The 23,393-nt window shown below is 42.5% G+C and overlaps 1 protein-coding gene across 2 annotated transcripts in view; it reads left to right on the forward strand.

Annotated features, from left to right (window-relative positions):
• Positions 1–23,393, forward strand: part of galntl6 (polypeptide N-acetylgalactosaminyltransferase like 6) — a 1,051,879-nt gene that overhangs the window by 899,267 nt on the left and 129,219 nt on the right. For both annotated transcript variants that reach the window (XM_052019321.1, XM_052019322.1), the window contains exon 5: positions 19,807–19,992. In XM_052019321.1, the coding sequence (XP_051875281.1) occupies positions 19,807–19,992 (186 nt within the window). The remainder of the gene's footprint in view (positions 1–19,806; positions 19,993–23,393) is intronic.

The raw sequence follows: 23,393 nt of genomic DNA on the forward strand, positions 1-23,393 counted from the left end.
GCATAATTTTCATGGAGGTACACCGATATACTTGCATCTGGAAGCTGAATACAGTTTTAGATTGAACCGTCCGTTCTTGTGTGCTATGTGTCTATCAAAAGGTAACCCAAAAGTCTTCTTAACCAACTTAATTACTTGTCCTGATTTCTGTGCATTGAAAACTCTTCTGTGGCTCTACTCTTCTTAGCTTCCTACCATTTATTGTATATTCTCCCCCAAGTGAATTACCTGACATTATTCCGCATTGAACTGTATTTGCCACTTCTGTGCCCATCTGATCAGTCCCTTGATACCTTCCTTCGCATAGAATTTCTTTTGCACCATCAACCACACTGCCAGCTTTGGTATTATCAGCAAACGTCTTAGTCATGGAGTAAAAGCAGGAAATGCCAGAACCACTCAGCAGGCCAGCCAGCATCTGTGGAAAGAGAAACAGAGTTAATGTTTCTGTTTTTGTTTCAGATTTCCAGCACCTGCAGACTTTTTAATTTTTATTTACTGTTGGACAAAGGGTTTTGGACATGAAATGTTAACTTACTTTCTCTTTCCACAGATGCTGCCTGGTCTCCTGAGTCTTTCTAGCATTTTGTGTTTTTATTTCAGATTTCCAGCATCTGCGGTTCTTTTTTAATTTTGATTTATTGTCTTAATTGTGTCCCCTGAAAATAAGTATGTATCATTTATACATGGCAAATGGAACCAGCTCCGGTAAACACCTTGGTTGGCATAGACCAGTTGTATATCACACAAAGCAAGGCGCTTTGCACTAATCTTTACAGAATCATACTGGATCCAGCCCTCCAGTCACTAAAGCTCCCATTGACCATTACACTTTACTTTCTATTACTGAAGCAATTTTAAATTCAACTTGCCACTTTCCATTTGATCAATCTTCCACATGTAATGCCATTTCATGGTCTTTCCCATTTATCATTTTATATTCATCTTTTAAAGATCAAATGGATATCTAATTCCATTTGATATGTTACAGTGTTATCTGAATAGTCACTTGTGAGGAAGCAATCTGTGTTTTGATGACTGTTGGTGCGATATTTTCTCTAACTGCCTTCTCAAGAACCTGTCTTCTGAACCAAATGCCTGTCACTATTTACCTTCTCAAAATCTTTTTGGAAGCCTTAATGAGATTCCTTGTTTAAAGTCTGGATTCCAGTTATTTCTTCTTAACCTTAACAGTTACAAGGTAAGGGGCCAATGATTTAAAACAGAGGTGATGAATCTCTGGAATTCTCTGCCCCTGAGTGTTCTGGAGGCTAGATCATGAGAAGTATTTAGAGGTAGATATATTTTTGGAAGGTCGGGGGATTGAGGTCTTTGGGGAACTGGCGCAGAAAAGGAGCTGAGTCCAGCATAGATCAGCCGTGATCATATTGAACAGAAGAACAGGCTTGAGGGCCTGCTGGCCTACTCTTGCTTCCATTTTGTTGCATTCTTGTGCTGATTCTTTTATAGAGTTCTATTCCGCCCAGTAATATGGTCTCCAGACCTACCAGCAATGCTCCAATGAGTAATTCAGCATCATTTCCTTTTATGCTTGTGATTCCACATATAACACCCATTGGCAATTCAAATGTGTATTGATAACTTACAATGCATGACCATGACAAAGGCCACAATGATAAAGGCCTCTTTTTGTGAATAAGCTGCAGAGGGGACAGAAAAGATTCACAAGGATCTTGCCTATATTAGAGGGCTTGAGTTATACAGAGAGATTGGATAGGCTGGGTCTGTTTTCCCTGGAGCAAAGGAAGCTGAGAGGTATATAACAGTATGAGAAGCATAGATAACCAGTCTGTTTGCTATGGTAAGGGTGTCTAAATCAAAAGGCTCAAGGTAAGATGGAAGAGGTTTAAATGGGACCTGAGGGGTAAATTTTTCACACAAAGAGTAGTTGGTATCTGGAATGAGCTGCCAGACGAGGTGGTGGAGGCAGGAACAATAACAATATTTAAGAGGCATCTGGACTGGTACTTGAATGAGCAGGGCATGGAGTGATATTTATATACGGGCAAGTGGAGTTAGCATAAATAGGTATGATGGTCAGTATAGATGTGATGGGCCAAAGGGCTTGTTTCTATGCTGTCCAACTCTATGACTCTATAACAGATACCAATGATGCTTTTTTTCAAAGTATTTAGTTGATACCTAACTTATCATTTTCCCCAAGCTTCTGTTCACCGCCCAGGAGGATGGTAGCAGGTACATAGAAACATACACCTCCAATATTACGTCACACATATTCCTGACTTCAAACTATATCACCACTGACAAATTCCAACAGTGTGGTGGAAGTACCTTCGCTATATGGATGAGTGTTACTCAAATGCAGCAGATATTAAAATGAAAAAGAAATTGAAGTGAGAAGAGTAAGGAACAGTTTTGATTTTGGTTTCTCCCAGAGGCAAGTAATATTCTCAGAGGGTCTTAAAGCATTTGTAACCTTCAAATCTCAATCTGCATAACCTTCAAATCTCAATCTGCATTCCCTGAGAATGCCAAATCACTTATTCAAATGTGACCTGAAAAAGGAAAATTCATTTGGATGGGTTCATGGACATTTGAACAGGTACATGGATAGGAAAGATTGAGAGGGATATGGGCCAAATGCAAGTAAATGGGACTAGATCAGGAAGGCACCTTGGTCAGCATGGACTAGTTGGGCCAAAGGACCTGTTTCCATGCTGTTAAACTATATGACTCTATGACTCTCAAATTACCATTTGTTTCCTCAAAGTCCCGTTAAAGCAGATGGCTTCTGAAATAACTTCCCAAGGAGCAACAGGTTTGCCTTTTAAACTATCCTCATGCTAAGACTCCACTCAGTACTGTGGTCTCAGACACTTTACCAGGTCAATGGTACTGGCAGATGATACAAAATTTAGATGGGGAAGCAAAAAAAAGCAACAAAGAGGGGCAAAGCATAAGTCTGAGAACAGACTGCGGCAGATGTAAAATGGGAATCCAAAATTCATCCATGGCCATGTAACCAGTAAGGAGGCAGCAAGAGGAGAGGTGTGTTATGTTAGCTGCTTTCCTGAGGCAGTGGGAAGTGTATGGAGGGCGGCCTGGTTTGTGTGATGGACTAAATTAGGGTAAAAATGGGTGCTTGATGGTCAGCACAGATTCGGTGGGCCGAAGGGCTTGTGTCCCTATGAATCTTTAAAATGTCTTCCATCACATTTACTCCAGTTTTGTATAAAAGCTTCTTGAGCAATACTTCATCAAAGGCCTTCTGAAAATCAGTAAAATTGCACCTGATCTACTCATTGAGCTCAATCTTTTGTTTCTGGCTAATCCATGTAACCCTCTATAGTTCCAATATCTGCCTGGAACATATTCAATGACTCAGCACTCATCACTCGCTGGGGTAAAGAATTCAAAAGATTCATAATTCTCTTCAAGGAGAAATCCCTCCTCCTTTAAATGGGCAACCTCTTGTTACAATACTATGCCTCATATTTCCAGGTTACTCCAAAAGAGGAAATATGGTTCCAGTATCTACCTTGTGTAGCACCCTCAGATTGTTTCAATAAGGTCACCTTTCATGGGTATAGGTCCATCCTTTTCAATATTTCAATTGAGTCAACCTTCTCTGGATTGTGTCTAATGTAAATAATGAGGGGAAAGCTGAATCCATGGAATATTGTTTACTCTCCAGACGTACGATTTTGGTTTCTTATCTTAGAAGCTGTAGAATTATCCATGAACTTACTGGAAAGCAGAGCAGAGTCATATGGCTTAGTTTTCATATTCTTATGTTCTCTTAAATGTCTTTTCCACATCATTAATCTTTCTTTCCTATTCCCTATCATCTCAGAGCCTTATGACACAAACCATGGAGTATAAGTACAATCTAATTCAAAAATGATTCCTATTGAACTACTATAAAGTCCCACTGATTGAATCAAACTCCAAATACCTGTGAGATCTGAAACTCTTTTGTGAGTACGTTTATGAGGTGGGGGATTAAAATTTGAATGCGTTTCGAAGACTTAATATTTTTGAGAGACATTTTGATTTTGTGGGGCAATGTTGGCATATTGACAATGCATTGATATGAAGGGCTGGTAAACAGCAGCAATTCCACAGCAAACTGTTGCCGTTCATCCCCATGGATGAAGCAAATCTGGGAATTTGGTGTGTGCTAATCCCAACACAGAAATCCCAAATTTACTTCAACTCTCTCAGTGCATTCCATTGCTGTAATCTGCATATGTGTTGAGCAGGTTGAGCCTGTACTCATTGATGTTAAGAAAGAAAAGTGATCTTATTGGAATATTCCAGGTAAGGTAGATGCTGAGAGGATGTTTCCTCCTGTGTGGGAATCAAGAACTATGGAGCTTGGTTTCAACATAAGAGATCGTCCATATAAAATGTACTGAGGAGGAATTTCTCCTTTCAGAGGCTTGTGTGTCTTTAGAATTCCCTGATGCATATTTGTTCAATGTTTTATGTTTTTGTTAATGTGTTAAAATGTGAATTATTAAATACTATATTATGTTTTAAATTTCATTGTTTACTTCAATTTTAGTATTCCTTGAGTGTCAGGGATATTCAGAAACACTGAAAGTCATTGACAACTTTGACAGATGGCAAACCAAAGGTTTTCCCATCTGTTCTGATGACGTTCTTGCTCTGGCCTGCCCAGGTGGCTGGTTGCATTACACAAGACCCTAGTATCACGTAGTCGTACCTCACAAATTGACACACAGATCCAAATCGGGTGCATGCAAAGCAAGGGAAATCCCAATGGCAAGAATAGATAGCAGGCCGCACTAACCCATATCAAACTCTCAACAAATATCAGGTGTTGCCCCCAGTTAGTTTTCATACTACTCACAGTTCTGCTCCTTCTTTGTGTCATTCAGGAATGATCTCTCTATTTTTATTTCTAATGAATTTTAGTGAAGTTCTGGAATTCACTGCTTGTAGGTGCAGTGAAAACAAAATCAATCAGGGCCTTCTAAAGGAAATTGGATAGGCGTTTCTGAGAGAATAATTTGCAGGGAAAGGGGATTGAACAAGGATTAGTAGCCAGCATCGATTCAATGGACTGAATAGCTATATTAATGGAGTCATACAGCATTAAAACAGGCCCTTCAGCCCACCAGGTCTGTGCTGACCATCGAGCAGGTATGAGGAGACATTGGTCCAGCAAATTCTTCATTATGGATGCAGCTAAGCTATTGGGTCTCTGAGCAGCAAGTGCAGGCTATGAGCTGCACTCAGCAAAACCCAAGCCAGTATCTTCTAATGTGGTTTGGGGTCAGAATGTATCAGTAACGATGATATAAAGCGCCTTGTGATCTTTTAAAGCACCTTGTCATGTGCCTACCACATTTAAGGTACTCCATAAAGACAAGATATTTTTGATGTTGTTATGGTGCCTCATATGAAGAGGGCTACATTGAAAATGTACCATTGTCCATTCTGTTGGCTAAATGCTGGGGACCCCTGAGAGTCACTTGGACAAGGTTCCAGGTCATACCCTTTGCTGCTCTCTTCTGGATAGAAAATAGAAATATCAGGGCAGGAATCAGGCATTCGGATCTTCGATTCTGCCCTGTCAGTCAATACAATTGTGGCTGATCCCCTGTCTCCATGCTAATTTCCCACTCTCTTACAAATTCCTCCTGATGCCTTTCATATCCAGAAATCTATTTATCTACTTCTTAAATATTCAGTGATTTGGCCTCCACAGGCCTTTGAGGGAGATAATTTCATAAGTTCTCTGTCATCTGAGTGAAAAAGTTCCTGCTCATTTCAGTCCTGATACCCCATATCCTGAGACTGTGATCCCTGGTTTTGGATACTCCCAGGTAGTGGAAGCATCCAAATGACATCCAACCTGACAATCCCTGGCAGAATTTTGTATGTTTCAGTGAAATCTCCTCTCATTCTTCAAATTCGAGTGAATACAGGTTTAAGCGATCCAATCTCTCCTTATACAACATCGGGTCATCCCAGCAATCAGTCTGGTGATCCTTTGCTGCACTCCCTCTACGGCAAGTGTATCCTTTCTTAGGAAGAGGGAGAGATGGCAGAAAGCAGAAGGAATAAGAAATAAAGCCGGAAAATATTTTGTTGCACATATAATGATTTCCCCAAGAAGAGCAAAGAATAATAAGGAGTCCTCTTCACATTTGATGGATATTGTCTTTGCTTATCCTACCTCATTATAATTATTGGAGAAACCAACCTCTGTGACTTCAAAAGGTGGCGAATGTATATGTTTAGCCTTATGAAAAATTTGCCAATGTAATTAATGAGTTAGCTTGCCTCATGGACTGTGGATTATGCTTGTTAAAACACTTGTTCTAAATCTTTAACACAGTCTGAAATCCTTTGAAGAATCCTACACCTTGGTGATTAATGGCTAAGTCATGATATTAGGATGTAAAATATAGCAGAGACCTGGTAATTGGCTCGAAAACAAGAAGCAGAGGCGAGGCACAAATGGGAACCTGCCAGTTTGCTGAGCTGATATGAATGGCAGAGCCTCAGGAGAGTCAGTGTGAAGATCTGGATTAAGGATGTTGTAAACATTCTTTCCAGTCACTCTAACAGGAGGCACACCAAATAATGAGCAACGAAGCAATTCTGAAATGCCAAAGTAGTTATTATGGATTACCACCAATCTAAAATCAACTACAAATAGTATTTATTTTGCTCCTTAATTGTAGTAAAAGTTTCCAAGCACTTCACAGAAGCCTGATCAAGCAAAACCTGACACTTAGCTACACAAAGAGATATCAGGACAGAAGATCAAAAGTTTGATGAGAGAAGAGTGTTAAGGAGCATCTTAACAGGGAAAGGGAGAGGTGGTGATGTGTAGGGAATGGATTCCGGAGCCTAGAGTCCAGACAGCTGAAGATAAATGGAGGAATCAGAGTTGGATGAAACCAGAACGGGAGGAAGGCAACTATCTTGGAGGACTGAAGGCTGGAGAAGTTTGAGAGGATTAACCTGAGAGAATTTTCACTCAAGACTTCAGTTTTTGGTAATTGAGATGTTGGATGGCATAAAGTAGAAGCTAAACCAAGACTACAAGAGTCTGGTCCATTACGGTCAATAGGACAGGTTTAGAAGGATATGGGCCAAATGTAGCCAAAAGGTATTAGCTCGGGAAGGCTACCTCAGCATGAATGAGTTGGGTCAAAGGGCCTGTTTTGTTTCTGTATATCTCTATGACTCTATGCCCAGGAGAAAGAAAGGTATGTATGAGTATTTCAACAGATGGTTTCTGGGAAAAGAACGCTGTAGCTCCTGTTCCCACCATCACAAGGAATGTCGAGCTGGACTTTCCACTAGTCCTTGTGTGGTGCAAGTCACAAGTCTAATTGCGGCAGCACTGATCTTCGGCAGATCAAAAACTCTCCTCCAAGTTTGCCAGAGTCAGTGGTAGAAACTGTTGGCGGTTACTGTCCAAGCACGGATGGTTTGTGGTTTGTGGATTCCCAACTATGGGATCATGGACTGAGGCATCACAAAAGGAGGCTTCTGGGTTATGCTGGAAGTCTCAGTGAAAGGGACCTTACACTGACACCTATAGCTCAATGTTTTTTTCATTGATTTTCAGTTGAAGGATTAGATAGCTTGTGTTACAATACTGATGCAAAAGTGTCAAAGAGGAATGTCAGATCAGCCAAGATCCTATTGGATGATGGAGCAGTCTCCAGGAGCTTAATGGCCTACTCCTGTTCCTACTTTTTATGGTCTTCTGTCCCCACCCAATATTTTATTCCACAATCAACATAACCCACAGATTATCTGCTCATTATTACACTGCTCTTCATAGAGTCATAGAGTCATACAACATGGGAACAGGACCTTCGGCCTAAATTGTCCATGTCGACTGTTTTGCCCAGCTAGCTAGTCCCATATCTCTCTGAACCTCTCCTATCCATGCACTTATCTAGATGGCTTTTAAACATTGCTAATGTGCCCGCCTCAACTACTATTTCTGGCATCTCATGCCAAATTGGCACCACCCTTTGCGTGAAGAAGCTGCCCCTGATGTCCCTTTTAAGTTTCTCGCCTCTGATCTTAAAACTATGCCCTCTTGTTTTTAGCGTCCCCTCCCTAGGAAAAAGACTATGTGCTTTCACCCTGTCTATGCCTCTCATGATCTGATATACCTCTATCAAGTCACCCCTCAATCTCCTACATTCCAGTGAATAAAGTCCTAGCCGACGCAACCTCTCCTTGTAACTCAGGCTCCCGAGTCCAGGCAACATCCTGGTAAATCTTTGCTGCATTCTTTAATAACATCTTTCCTGTAACGGGGTGACCAAAACTGCACACAATACTCCAAGTGCAGCCTCACCAATGTCTTATATAATTGCAACATATAAATCAAAGAACAGTACAGCACAGGAACAGGCTCTTCAGCCCACAATGTCTGTACCAAGCATGCTGCCAAATTAAACTAGCCCCATCTGCCTGCATATGGTCTATATTACCCCAGTCCCTGCGTGGACTGTCCCTGGCCAAATGTCTTTTAAATGTTGTTATTGTATCTGCCTCAACCACTTCCTCTGGCAGCTCGTTCCATATACCCATCACCCTCTGCGTGAAGAAGTTGCCCCTCGGGTCCCTTTTAAATCTTTCCACTCTCACCTTAACCCTCTTCCCTCTAGTTTTTGATTCCCTTTCCCTGGGAAAAACACTGTGAGCATTCAGCATATCTATGCCTCTCATCATTTTATACACCTCTAAAAGATCAACCAATCTATTTCCTTTTGAAATCATAAATCAACTCCACTTCCGCCACCTTACGGGCAGTAGGTTCCAGATCACTAACACTGATGTATTTTTATTTCCTTATATGCCCCACTTAGCTCTTCCCAAAAACTTTAAACCTGTTTTTCTTCGCACCATCAGCTAATGGGGACAGATTCTCTTCAGCTAACTTATGTAAGGCTGGCGTCTATCAAATCTCCTCTGTACCTCCTTTGCCCCAATGTCTCCACCCTAACCTTGTGGTTCCAGTCCCTCCTCCCCAGAACCATTCTGGTAAATCTCGGCACCCTCTCATGAACCTTCACATCCTTCCTAAGATGCAGTGAATAGAACCAGGCACAATATTCCAGCTGTAGCCCTTTTATAAAGGTTCAGTATGACTTTACTGCATTTGTTCTCAATGCCTCTGTTTGTGAAGCCGTTTATTGAACGGCAGAGCAGGCTAGCTGAACCATGTGACCTACTCCTGTCCTTATTGCTCTTGCGGCTGGTATAAAATTCGGGCTGCAAACTCCTGCTTATGAGCCAATACCAGAGAAAGCCCTTTATCATAAGTTGTCACTCTGTAGACAAGGATGTAAAACCCCCTGTTTCTCAATTACTATTTATTTATCATTCTGCACTCTGATTCCCATTCTGACAGATGACTGGGTGTTGCATTGGCGAGTATCATGCATGTGATTTATTACCCTATTTAATCAACTGCGAGAAAGATACAATGATAGATTTTGCTTTTATATTAACAATTAGGCACATTTTTGCAGCGTCCCTGACAAGGGTGTTGACTTCCACATCTGACTACCTTTGTTCATTGTTTCCCTTGGAATTTAAATGTTGGACTTTACTTAAAATGCAGCCATTGTAACAAACAAACAGAATGACCTGGAAATGGAATAGCAATGCATATAGCGAAGTATTGCTTTCGCTATAATATATCCCCTGACTCTGACAGCAGTCCATTAGCTGAAGGTGAAAGTCTGTGTTGGGTTAAAGAAAAAAAACTATCAAAAAGCTCAACACCATCTAGGGGAAAATATCCCACTTGATTCAAAATCCATTCACTGCCCTAAACATTTGCTCCCGACACTAATGACACACTGTGGCTGCAGTCAGCAGCATGTACAAAATACACTGATGGTAATTCACCAGTCTACTCTGACAGCACCTCTCAAACCCACATCTTCTAGCCACAATAAAGGCCACAAATCCACAATAAAAGCAAGATGGCGCCGGAGCGTGGCAACTTATTGCAAGCTGCTCTGTACAGATCTACTCATTACCCTTACTATAACCAATACCAATACAACCAAGAAAGGGTTTCCTCCAGGTGCTCAAGTTTCCTCCCACATTCCAAAGATGTACGGGTTAGGAAGTTGTGGGCATGTTATGTTGGTGTCGGAAGCGTTGCGACACTTGCGGGTTGCCCCCAGAACACTCTGTGCAAAAGCTGCATTTCACTGTGTGTTTCAATGTACATGTGACTAATAAAGACAAGGGCAGAAAGGGTGTGGGAAAACCATAGTTTGCAGTTTCCCCTCCAAGTGAGTCCTGATGCAGGGTTTTGACCCGAAACATCTGCAATTCCTTTCCTCCTGCAGATGCTGCTCGACCCGCTGAGTTCCTCCAGCAGATTGTTTGTTGCACAACATCCTATCTGGAAATATATTACCGTTCCTTCATTGTTGGGTCTACATCCTTCCCCAAGCACACTGGTTTCTCGAATGAACAATCACATCCTTTCTGAGATATGGCGACCACAACCAGACACATTGAAAAATCAAAAAACCTGTAGATGCTGAGTAGATCAGGAGGAGAGAGAAAAGGGACAGAGGGGCAGCAGGTTACCTGAAATTGGAGAATTAGTGATTAGTGTGGGACTAGTGTAAATGGGTACTCGATGTCAGGCATGGACTCAGGGGACCGAAGGGCCTGTATGACAATGTTTAAAAGTAGCACAAATTCTGCCAAGCACTCGGGATAATTTCCAGGGAAATACATTGAGATGAAGAGAAGTTATGTTAAACTTCTATAAAACTTTGATTAGACAATACTTGTTGTGTACAGTTGTGGCTGTGCTATTGCTAAATAGCACAATAAAAATTTAGAGTGAGAATACCAGAAATGAGAAGTTGTAACAATTCACAAAGACGAAAAAAGGCTGAGATTTTTTCTGCCAAAGAGGAGGTTGAGAAATTACTTCTGATCACAAAAAGGTTTCATAAGGTGGATGTTGAAAAGATGCTTCCACATTAGGGGAGGCCAAAACAGTAAGATGGTCCCTGATAAATCCAGCAGGGATTTCAGGAGACATTTTGTTATACAAAGAGAAATGGGAATGCAGAATTCTCTTAATGTAATAACACTGAGATGTTAACACATTTTTGGTACTGCAGTGTACTGAAGCAACAACATCATAATGCTGCATTCTGGGTCAAACTGTAAGGAGCTTTTATTCTGTTCTTTGGGTCATTTGAATGGCACTGTACTCAACAAAAGTGCCATCAGGTTCAAGTTCAAGTTTATTGTCATGGGCATACATACACAGGGTATAAATGCCATGAAAATTAGCTTTTTGCAGCAGCAGCACAGTACAGTACAAACATGACAAACACGTTAACATAAACTTAAATTAACATAAATTATACATAACTTACATGACAAAATTAACATAATGACATTGGTGCAAGTTGAGAGGGAGAAAAAGAAATATAGTCCATGGTAGTGTTAGGGTTTTTCAGGTCAGTTCAAAAACCTGATGGCAGTAGAGAAGAACCTTGAGGTGTGGGTCTTCAGGCTCCTGTACCCCCTGCCTGATGGCATCTTTGAGAAGAGGGCATGGCTCGGAATGTAAGGTCCCTGCTGATGGGTGTTGTCTTCCTGAGACATCGCCTCTTGAAGATGTCCTCGATGGTGGGGAGAGCTGTATCTGTGACGGAGCTGGCCTGTCCGTTAGAGTTTCCATACCAGGCCGTGATGCAACCAGTCGGAATGCTTTCCACTGTACATCTGTAGAAGTTTGTCAGCGTCTTCAATGACATGCCAAATATCCTTTAACCTCTAAGAAAGTAGAGGTACTGGTGCACCTTCTTCATGGTTGCATCTATGTGCTGGGCCCAGGATAGGTCCTCTGAGATGTTGACACCCAGGAACTTGAAATGCTAACCCTTTCCACCACAGATCCTCCAATGAGGACTGGTGCTTGTTCAAGACCAGTGCGTGGTCTTGCACAGGATTGATAACATATAGTAGGATTAATATCAAGAGGAGAGATTAAGCAGGGTCTACGCTCCATGGAGCTTGAAAGAATGAGAGCTGGTTTCCTTCAAGAAATACGATGTTTATACAGGACTTAACAGAGTAAATGAAGGGATAATGTTTCCCCTGGCTGGGGAGTCTAGAAACAGGGGTCACTGCATCAAAATAAGAGGTTGGACATTCAGATCTGAGAGGAGCAGAAATTTCTTGACCCAGAGCAAAGTGTCTTCATCCAGTGAATGATTGTTAAAAGTATCTGCATTAGTGGACACAGGTTCAGAGAGCATGGCACTGGAGATAAAAATAACGTTGGAAAATGACAGCAGTTTCAGCATGGAAAAATTAGTTTTTAGCAGCAATGATTGCAGAGATCCGACTCCCAGTTTACTCGTGTTCTCTGGTAGGTCCCATTAATCACGCACTAATGGCCACTTAAACGCACCTCATGTTTAATAGCCTCCTTGTAAAAGTAAACTGGAGCGAATTTACTGCAAAGGGACCCACGGTTATGGCTAAAGGGCTTTGACAATGTAGTTTCTAAAAGCTATTTAATAATACTTCCTCTATTTTTTTTAAACTTTCTTGCAATGCCAAGTAGGATGGTTCAAAGGTACAAGTATGTGAGAAGTAGAGATTGCATTAGATAGAATTACAGTGGTGGTACAGCACAGAATCAGGGTTCAGGGTTCAGGGCCCACCAGATCAATGCCAGCATGTATCTTCTTCCCTGCCCTTTCCATCCCATCACATTGACAGAACTTTCTGTTCCTTTCTCTCTTGTATCCAGACGATTCACACTGGGCTCTGCAATTTCAATTCTGCCGGTGAAACTAGTTTTAATGGAAGTTCTAAAAACTTGCAACAAGTCAGGCATTTTTTTCAGGAGACTGCCATCACCCACTTTCCTTTCCTCCCTGGACTTAGCCTTCCCATTGTTTTCTGCTTCAGTTTAACCATGTCACTTTTGGTGACAGTGCCTTCATCTACTTGGGTCCTAAACTCTGGAATTCCTTCCTATAAACCTCAATGCTTCCCCACATCTTTTTTTTTCCCTTCTTTAAAATAACACCTACCTTTCTCATCAAGCGTTTGGTCAAATTTCCTAAGATCTCCTGATATGGTTCAATGTTCGTTTTTGTTTGATAACATGCCTGTGCCTTGAGATATTTTGCTACACTAAAAGATGCTATATAAATGGACAGCGTGGTTGCTGTTTCAAATTACCAGGGTCTGCAACAAGGTAATGCAAACCTAGTTGTAATTAACTGATGATACAGAGTCCCCAACAGTGAATCAGAGTTGTTAGACCAACACCCTGCCTGGCCTCTAAATGGCATTTTTGGAAGAAGTGCATTGGAGGCCTCTCATTGAACTGCAGGATCACAGACAGAGGTATGATTGTTATCGTGCTGTTGTCAATGGGCATCTACCTCCCCTACACTTCAAAACACTTCAGTGGTCTTGTTTACTTTGAGATAGACCCGGATTTGGAAGGGACTAAGATCTTTCTTCAAATCACACCCACTTAATTCAGACTGAGCCTATCCTTTATTCATTCACGGTGATGTGGGTGTTGTTTGACAAGGCCAGGATTTATTGGCCATCCTTAATTGTCCTGGGAAGGTGGTGGTGACCTACCTTCCAGAAGCACTGCACTCCCACAGTGTTGTCAGACAGAGAGCTCCAACTGCTGACCCAAGTGACAGTGAAGGAACAGCAAAACATTTCAATGGTGAAGAAGGCTTTTGGTACACTGGCCTTCATCAGTCAGGGCATTGAGTATAGAAGCTGGGAGGTTAGGTTGAAGTTGTGAATAGATCGAGTGAGCAGTCAGACTTTTTCCCAGGGTGACAATGGCTAACACAAGGGGACATAATTTTGTCATTGGAGGAAGGTATGAGGGGGATGTCAGGGATGTTTTTTACACTGAGAGTGGTGGGTGTGTGGAACACACTGCCTGCGGAGGTTGTGGGGGCAGATACATTTAGGGACATTTAAGAGACTCTCAGATAGACACATGAATGAGAGAAAAATAGGGGGCGATGTGGGAGGGAAGGGTTAGATAGATCTTAGAGCAGGATAAAATGTCAGCACAACATTGTGGGCCGAAGGGCCTGTACTGTGCTGTAGTGTTCTGTGAAGCCACACCTAGAGTATTGTGTTCAGTTCTGGACACCCTGCTACAGGTTATTAAACTAGAAAGAGTGCAGAAAAGGTTTACAAAGATGTTGCCAGGACTCAGGGGAAGGCTGGGCAGGCTAAGATTTTTGCCCCGGGACGTAGGAAACTGAGAGGTAACATTATAGAGCTGTATAAAATCATGAGGAGCATAGATAGGGTGAATGTGCACAATTTTTTTCCCAGGGTTGGGAAATCAAGAACTAGAGGGCATAGCTTTAAGCTGAGAGGGGAAAAATTTAATGGGAACTTGAGGGCCAACTTTTTTGCACAGAGGGTGGTGTGTATGTGGAACAAGCTGCCAGAGGAAGTGGTTGAGGCAGCTACAATAACAACCGTCAAAAAACGGTTTGACAGGTGCATTGACAGGAAAGATTTAGAAGGTGATGGACCAAAGGCTGGCAAATGGGACCAGCTTGGATGGGCATCTTGGCTGGCATGGACCAGTTGGGCCGAAGAGCTTGTTACCGTGCTGAATGATTCTATTAGACTCTGTCTCTCTAATTCAGACTGAGCTTATCTTCTATTCATTCACAGTGTTGTGGGTATTGTTGACAAGGTCAGGATTTATTGTCCATCCCTAACTGTTCTTAGGAGGGTGGTGGTGACCTAACTCCCTAAAGCACTGCACTCCTTCTCATGAAGGTACTCCCACAGTGTTGTCAGATAGAGAGCTCTAACTGTTAACCCAAGTGACAGCGAAGGAACAGCAAAATATTTCCAAGTAAGGATGGTTTGTAACTCTCTCCATAACCTCCACATCCTTCCTATAATGGAGTGACCAGAATTGAGTGCAGTACTCCAGATACGGCCTAACCAGAATTTTATGAAGCATGTCCAGGAAAAGTCTTTCAGAAGCAGAATAGCTTTTCAGCAGTGGTAAATGGTATTGATATTGGTATTGGTTTATTATCGTCACTTGTGCCAAGGTACAGTGAAAAACTTGTCTTGCATACCATTCGTACAGATCAATTCATTACACAGTGCAGTTACATTGAGTTAGTACAGAGTGCATTGATGTAGTACAGGTAAAAACAATAACAGTACAGACTAAAGTGTCACAGCTACAGAGAAAGTACGGTGCAGGTAGACAATAAGGTGCAAGGTCACAACAAGATAGATTGTGAGGTCAGAGTTCATCTCATCGTATAAGGGAACTGCAAACACTGACTATTCTTCAAAAAATATCCCCATTTTTGACCCAGTGAAGGATGGAAGGTCATTAATGAAGCTGCTGAGATTTTTGGGCTCCAACAATTGCAATATTATTGTGGCTTAGTGTTTAAATTACTAACCTAGTGTCCAAATTCCTGAACTGATTCAGGACCATGGAGTTTAAATCCAACCTATTAATGCAGATCTGTGTAACTCTCTTTGGAGTTAAATAGATCTGCAATAATAGTCTCTTTAATGATAACCGTAAAACTACAAGTTTGTTTTAAAAGGCCCACTGGTCCATTAGTGTCCTGCAGAGAAGGAAATCTGTCATTCTTACCAGAATGAGTTTGGCCTAGTGATGACTTTAGATTCACGTCGTTGGTTGAATCTTTACTATCCTCTGAAATAGTCCAGGAAGCCTCTCAAGGGGAAATTAGAAATGGACAATAGATGCTGCCTTTGCTACTGATGTCCATGTCATTGTGATTGAACATTTTAAATCACAGCTTCTTTCTTTGTGATAGGTATGATTCCAACTCAAATGTAGTTTTATTGGCTTCAATTACACCAGGGCTCCTTGCTGCCATGTTTGGCTGTATACTTGATGTCAGAGGATGTTCTTATCCCACCACTAGAGTTCAAAGTGTTAAAATTCATACTCAGTTGATAACGTGTGAGATAGTGCCATTAGTACAAATTGATGTCCAAAGTCAACTGAATGCAATGGACTGAATTTTGGAGCCAGGGCTCACAGGCTCAGGCCACAGGCAATGAATATCTGGCTGCAGTCTGTGCTTGGACCAAGGCCATGATGAAGGTAAGCTGGGTGAGAAGGTTACTGGTGAGTAACTGCCACTTGTTGGCACTGTCAATGACAGATTCCATCACTTTGATGTGATTGAAAGTAGACTGATCAGATGATTATCAGCCAGATTGGATTTGGCCTGCCTTTTGCAGAAAGGACATAGCTGGTCAATTTTCCATATTGACAGGTTGTAACTGAACTGAAACAACTTGGCTGGAGGCCACTTCAGGAACACAAGTCTTCAGGATTACAGTCAGGGATACCTGGTCCCACTACCTTTGGTATTAGTATTGATTCATTATTGTCACATATACCGAGATACAGTGGAAAACTTAGTTTTTCATGCCATCCATGCAGATCATTTTAAAACATAGTACTTTGAGATAGTACAAGGGAAAAGCAATAACAGAAAGCAGAATGTAGTGTTCCAGTTACAGAGAAAGTGCAGTGCAGGTAGACAATAAGGTACAAGGGCCATGATGAGGTAAATTGTGAGGACAAGAATTCATCTTATTATACAAGGTCCATTCAAGAGTCTTATAACAGCAGGATAGAAGCTGTCCTTGAGTCTGGTGGCGTGTGTTTTCAAGCTTTTGTATTTTCTGCCTGGTGGAAGGGGGGAGAAGAGAGAATATCCGGGGTGGGTGGGGTCTTTGATGATGCTGGCTGCATCTCCGAGGCAGCGAGAAGTTTCGACAGAGTCCATGGAGGGGAGGCTGGTTTCTGTGATGTGCTGAGCTGTGTCCATACCTCTCTGCAACTCCTTGCAGTCACGGGCAGAGCAGTTGCCATACCAAACTGTGATGCGTCCAGATAGGATGCTTTATATGGTGCATCTATAAAAATTGGTGAGGGTCAATGAGGACATGCCGAATTTCCTAGCCTTCTGAGGAAGTAGAGGTGCTGGTGAGCTTTCTTGGCCATAGTGTCTACGTGGTTGGACCCGGACAAGCTATTGGTGATGTTGACACCTAAGAACTTGAAGCTCTCAACCATCTCCACCTCAGCACCATTGATACTTAAGCCCTGCATCCTGAAGTCAATGACCAACTCTTTTGTTTTGCTGACATTGAAGGGAAGGTTGTTATAATGACACCTTGCCACTAGGCTCTCTATCTCCTTCCTGTACTGCACCTTGTTGTTATTTGAGATCCAGCCCACTACCATAGTGTCATCTGTGTACTTGTAAATGGAGTTAGACCAGTATCTGGCGACACAGTTGTGAGTGTATAAGGAGTAAAGTAGGGGACCGAGAACACAGCCTTGAAGGGCACTAGTGTTGAGGATGACCGTGGAAGAGGTGTTGCTGCCTATCCTTACTGATTGCAGTCTGTTGGTCAGGAAGTCAAGGATCCAGTTGCAAAGTGAAGTGCTGAATCCTAGGTCTAGAAGTTTGGAGATGAGTTTGTTTGAAATTATGGTATTGAGGCTGTTTGCTGTATGCAGTGTGTTCCACTGTTTCTTTCTACGACATAGGGTGAACTCAGTTGGCTGTAGAAACAAAGAAAGCATTGTGGAGAGTGCATGATACAGACCACAGGGCAAGTTTCAGTCTACTGTCTGCTCTGTCATTGCACCTAAACCCCTGGGTTAGGGAGCGGGAGATGGACACTGACTACTGCTGAAAGGTCGTCTATCTGTGAACATTAGATATGGACAGTGGGGCGGTCTCTGACACTCTCTGTCTGGGTTGGAATACCAACAATAGTTGTTATTATTCAGTTGCCAAGCTTCACAGAAGCCCGAAGAAGGTAATGACATCAGACAAAAGGTCTGGAAGGTTAGGAGAAGAGAAAATGCAGCTACAAATATATGCTAAAAGAGTCCAGTTATTTGCTCATATCATTATGCTTCTTTGATTCATTTAAGATAAGATAGATAAGATAAGATATCTTTATTAGTCACATGTACATCGAAACACACAGTGAAATGCATCTTTTGCGTAGAGTGTTCTGGGGGCAGCCCACAAGTATCGCCACGCTTCCAGTGTCAACATAGCATGCCCACAACTTCCTAACCCATACGTCTTTGGAATGTGGGAGGAAACCCACACAGACATGGGGAGAACGTACAAACTCCTTACAGACAGCGGCCGGATTTGTACCCGGGTCGCTGGCACTGTAAAGCGTTACGCTAACCGCTACACTACTGACATTTATTGCCCCTCCCATCCTCCCAATATGGGCTTGCGAAGATGGTAACCACTCTCCTGAATCATTGCAGTGCTATAGGGGAGGGAGTTCCAGAACTTAAACCCAGCAATGATGAAGGAATGTGATATAGCATGTAACTTGGAGGAGAACATACAGTTGATGGCGTTCCCATGTACTTGCTACCTATTTCTTGACGGTAAAGGTCACTGGTTTGGCAGGTGCTGTTGGAGAAGCCTTGAAAAGACACTGGAGTTCATTTTGGAGATGATACACACTATAACCATGGTGTACTAGTGACATAAGACCATCAGGATAGAGGAGCAGGAGTAGGCCACACAGGTGCTGAAGCCTGGTCCACCATTCAAACTAATCTTTGCTGATCTGCCCCAGGCCTCATCTCTGCTTCTGCACCAGTTCCCCATGTCAATTCCCTGATGTTTCATAAATGTATCTACTTCCTCTTTAAATGTCACCAGGGATCTAGCCTCCACAGTGCTCCAGGGTAGATAATTCCAGAGATTCACTGCCCACTGTGAAAAGTCCCGACACACCTCAGTTTTAAATGGCCAACTCCCTGCCCCCCCCACCCAGCGCCTCTATTTCCTCAAGAAGGCTAAGGAAATTTGGTATGTTCCCATTGACCCTCACCAATTTTTATAAATGCACCAGAGAAAGCATTCTATCTGGATGCATCACAGCTTGGTATGGCAACTGCTCTGCCCGAGACCACAATAAACTGCAGAGAGTTGTGGACACAGCTCAGCACATCACAGAAACCAGCCTCCCCTCCATGGACTCTGTCTACACTTCTCACTGCCTTGGAAAAGCAGCCAACATAATCAACGACCCCACCCACCCCGGACATTCTCTCTTCTCCCCTCTCCCATTGCACAAAAGATACAGAAAAACATTCACCACCAGGCACAAGGCTATCCCGCTGTTATAAGACTCTTGAACAGATCCTTTATGTTAAAAATTAACTTTACCCTTACAATATACCTTGCATTGGCCCTTGCACCTCATGTTCTACCTGTTTTGCACTTTCCCTGTAACCTTAACTATAAAACTATATTCTGCATTCTGTTATTGTTTTTCTCATGTGTATGGAATGATTTGTCTGGATGCCATGCAAAACAAAGTTTTTCACTGTATCTTGATACATGTGACAATAATAAACCAATTTCAATTCCAATGTGACAAAGGAGATAATCATGAAGGGTAGTGGCTGGGATGCCAATCAAGATGGCTTATTGCCCTGGATGGTGTTGAGTGTTACTGGAGCTGTACTCATCCAAGCATGCAGAGAGTATTCAATCACATTCATGCCCTGTGCTTTGTTAGAAGGTGGAGAATGTTTGTGGTTGTCAGGAGGTTAGTCACTGGCCACAGGATACACAGCCACCAATGCACTCTTCCATTCTGACCAACTGCACACTCAGACATTGAACAAAATCCTTGCCAAAAGGGTTCTAGTATTTCTTTTATTTTTCTCTCCAGAGCACTTGAAAGAACGTTTAGAGGAGTACATGGCTAGATTTCCAAAAGTGAGGATCATACGCACCAAAAAGAGAGAAGGTCTGATCCGAACCAGGTTACTTGGAGCTTCAGTGGCCAAAGGTGAAGTGTTGACCTTCCTGGACTCCCACTGTGAAGCCAACGTGAATTGGTTGCCGCCATTACTTGGTAAGGGACTGTCTGGATTCATGTGGTAATCATAACCAGCTCACTCTTTTGATCTGAATGTCTCAAGCCCGTCCTGATTGCTGCTTTCAAATGTGCCCTCTCACAAGGGAGGGGAGGAAGAAGACTAAGAACCATAAATAAAGAACTTTAAAACTGATGCTCATCAACAGCGCTCTCTGGTTTAAACATCACAGGGTGACACAATGGTGTAGCTAATAGAGTTACTGCCTTGAGTTCCAACAACCGGGTTCAATTCTGACCTCCCGTGCTGTCTTTGTGGAGATTACACATTCTCCCCGTGACTGCATGGACTTCCTCCGCATGCTCTGATTTCACCCATCTCAAAGAGATGCAGGTTGGTAGGTTAATTGGCCGCAGTAATTTGCCCCTAGTTTGTAGGTGAGTGGTAGAATGTGGGGACAGTTGACGGGAATGTGGGAAGAACAAAATGGGTTCAGTGTAATGGGTGATTAATGGTCAACACAGACACGATTGGCCAAAGGGTCTGTTTCCAAGCTGAATGACTCTATAACTCCCCCTTTGACTTCCTAGTTGAGAAGACTGAAAAATTCAAGGGAAAGAAGAGAAGCAAAACTAAGTATTCTGAGGCATAGAATAAAAGAGTCAGGATGTCATGTTGAAACCTCACAAAACATGGTAAGACCACACATCGTATTGTGTGCAATTCTGGCTGCCACGCTATAGGAAGGATATGGTTGCACTGGAGATTCACCACTGGATTTGATTTTTATCAGATCTTCAAAAGAAAGCTTTTGAGCCCAATTCCACTACATCAATGCATGTGCCCTACTCAATCAATAATTTACCTTTCATAATTCCTTACGTAGTTTTTGTTTGATAACGTGTACTGAGTCTTTATATTTCCATATTTTTTTAATCAGTTGATCCCTTGCTTCCTGAACCTTTGACACTACTTGGCCTTCATCTGACCTAAACTCTGTTTTACCTGACCTTCACCCCCTTAGCCTCTAGACTTCCTCCCCCATCACCCCAACTAGTGCTAGACATCAGAACTGGAAGAGCGCAGAGATGTTTGAGAGTTGAGGGCAGTTGGAGAGATAGGTATTAGTATTGATGTTGGTTTATTATTGTCACGTGTACCAGGATATAGTGAAAAGCTTTTGTTTTGGAATTGGAATTGTTTTTTGTGTGCATCCAGACAGTTCATGCCATACATAATTACATCAAGGTAGTAGAAAGAAAAAAGAATGCAGAATTTAGCTTTGTAGTTACAGAGAAGGTATAGTGCAGGTGGAGAAATAAAGTGCAAGGGCCACAGTGAAGTAGATTGGGAGATCAAGAGTTCAGGAGTTCATCTTTTACCTTATGAGAAGTCCATTCAAGAGTCCATTCAAGATGTCCTTGAGTCTGGTAGTTTGTGCTTTCAGGCTTTTGTATATTCTGCCCAACAGGAGGTGATAGAAGAGAGAACGACCGGGGTGGGAGGAGTCTTTGATTATGTGGGCTGCTTTCCCAAGGCAGCAGGAAGTGCAGACAGGGTCAATGGAGGGGAGGCTGGTTTTTGTGATGTAGAAATTTGAATAGAAAGACAAAAATGTTAGAATTGAAGAAAAGCAGAACCAGGTGTCAACTTAAGATAGCTGAGGAGTATCAATATAATCTTCGTACTTACCTGAGATAGGTGAGTTAACTTAAGGGTTCAGGTACCAGATGTGAGAGGTCCAGAAACCAGAAGCCCATCACTGCTAATTATTAAACTGAATTTACAAAACTGTTCCCCTGATACTAGAAGTTAACTGTGTAGCTTGAAGAAAATAAAATTGTTGAATCATGACACAGAAATTTCTGGCACTGATTTCAGACATTCAGCCCATTGTTTCCATGTTCATAAAAGAACATTGAACACGGAACAGTACAGCACAGGAACAGGCCATTCGGCCACATGTCCGTGTCGAGCATGATGCCAATTTAAACTAATCCCTTCTGCCTGCACATTGTCCATATCCCTCCATTTCCTGCATATCCATGTGCTTATCTAAAAGCCACTGTCTTACCTGCTTCTACTACTGCCCTGGCGGTGCGTTCCAGGCACCCACCACTCTCTGTGTAAAAAAACACTCCTCATAAATCTCCTTTAAAGCTTCCCCCTCTCACCTTAAAGCTATGCCCTCTAGTTTTTGACATTTCTACCATGGGAGAAAGGTTCTGACTGTCTACCTTATCTATGCATCTCATAATTTTATAAACCTGTCAGGTCTTCCCTCAGTCTCTGATGCACTGATTAACCTACTAGAACATAGAACATAGAACACTACAGCACGGTACAGGCCCTTCGGCCCACAATGTTGTGCCGATATTTTACCCTGCTCTAAGATCTATCTAACCCTTCCCTCCCACATAGCCCCCTATTTTTCTATCATTCATGTGTCTATCTAAGAGTCTCTTAGATGTCCCTAATGTATCAGCCCCCACAACCTCTGCCGGCAGTGCATTCCACACACCCACCACTCTGTGTGTACCATAGAACGATAGAACAGTACAGCACAATACAGGCCCTTTGACCCACAATGTTGTACTGACCTTTAAACCTCGCCTATGACTATCTAACCCCTTCCTCCCACATAGCCTCCTATTTTAAATTCCTCCATATGCTTATCTAACAATCTCCTGAATTTGACCAATGTACCTGCCTCCACCACCACCCCAGGCAGTGCAGTCCATGCCCCAACCACTCTCTGGGTAAAAAACCTCCCTCTGATATCTCCCTTGAACTTCCCACCCATTACTTTAAAGCCATGCCCTCTTGTATTGAGCACTGGTGCCCTGGGAAAGAGGTGCTGGCTGTCCACTCTATCTATTCCTCTTAATATTTTATATACCTCTATCATGTCTCCCCTCATCCTCCTTCTCTCCAAAGAGTAAAGCCCCAGCTCCCTTAGTATCTCCTCATAATCCATAGTCTCCAAACCAGGCAGCATCCTGGTAAATTTCCTCTGTACCCTTTCCCACGCTTCCACATCCTTCCTATAATGAGGCGACCAGAACTGGACACAGTACTCCAAGTGTGGCCTAACCAGAGTTTTGTAGAGCTGCATCATTACCTCATGGCTCTTAAACTTGATCCCACGACTTATGAAAGCTAACATCCCAAAAGCTTTCTTAACTACCCTATCCACCTGTGAGGCAACTTTCAGTGATCTGTGGATATGAATCCCCAGATCCCTCTGCTCCTCCACACTGCCCAGAATCCTGCCATTAACTTTGTACTCCGCCTTGGAGTTTGTCCTTCCAAAGTGTACCACCTCACACTTCTCCAGATTGAACTCTTAATTGCCACTTAATTGAACTCCACCTGCCACTTAAAAAGCTTACCCCTGACATCCCCCTTATACCTTCCTCCAATCACCTTAAAATTATGT

This window comes from Pristis pectinata, chromosome 7 (assembly GCF_009764475.1).
Source record: "Pristis pectinata isolate sPriPec2 chromosome 7, sPriPec2.1.pri, whole genome shotgun sequence".
Classification (NCBI taxonomy): Eukaryota; Metazoa; Chordata; class Chondrichthyes; order Rhinopristiformes; family Pristidae; genus Pristis; species Pristis pectinata.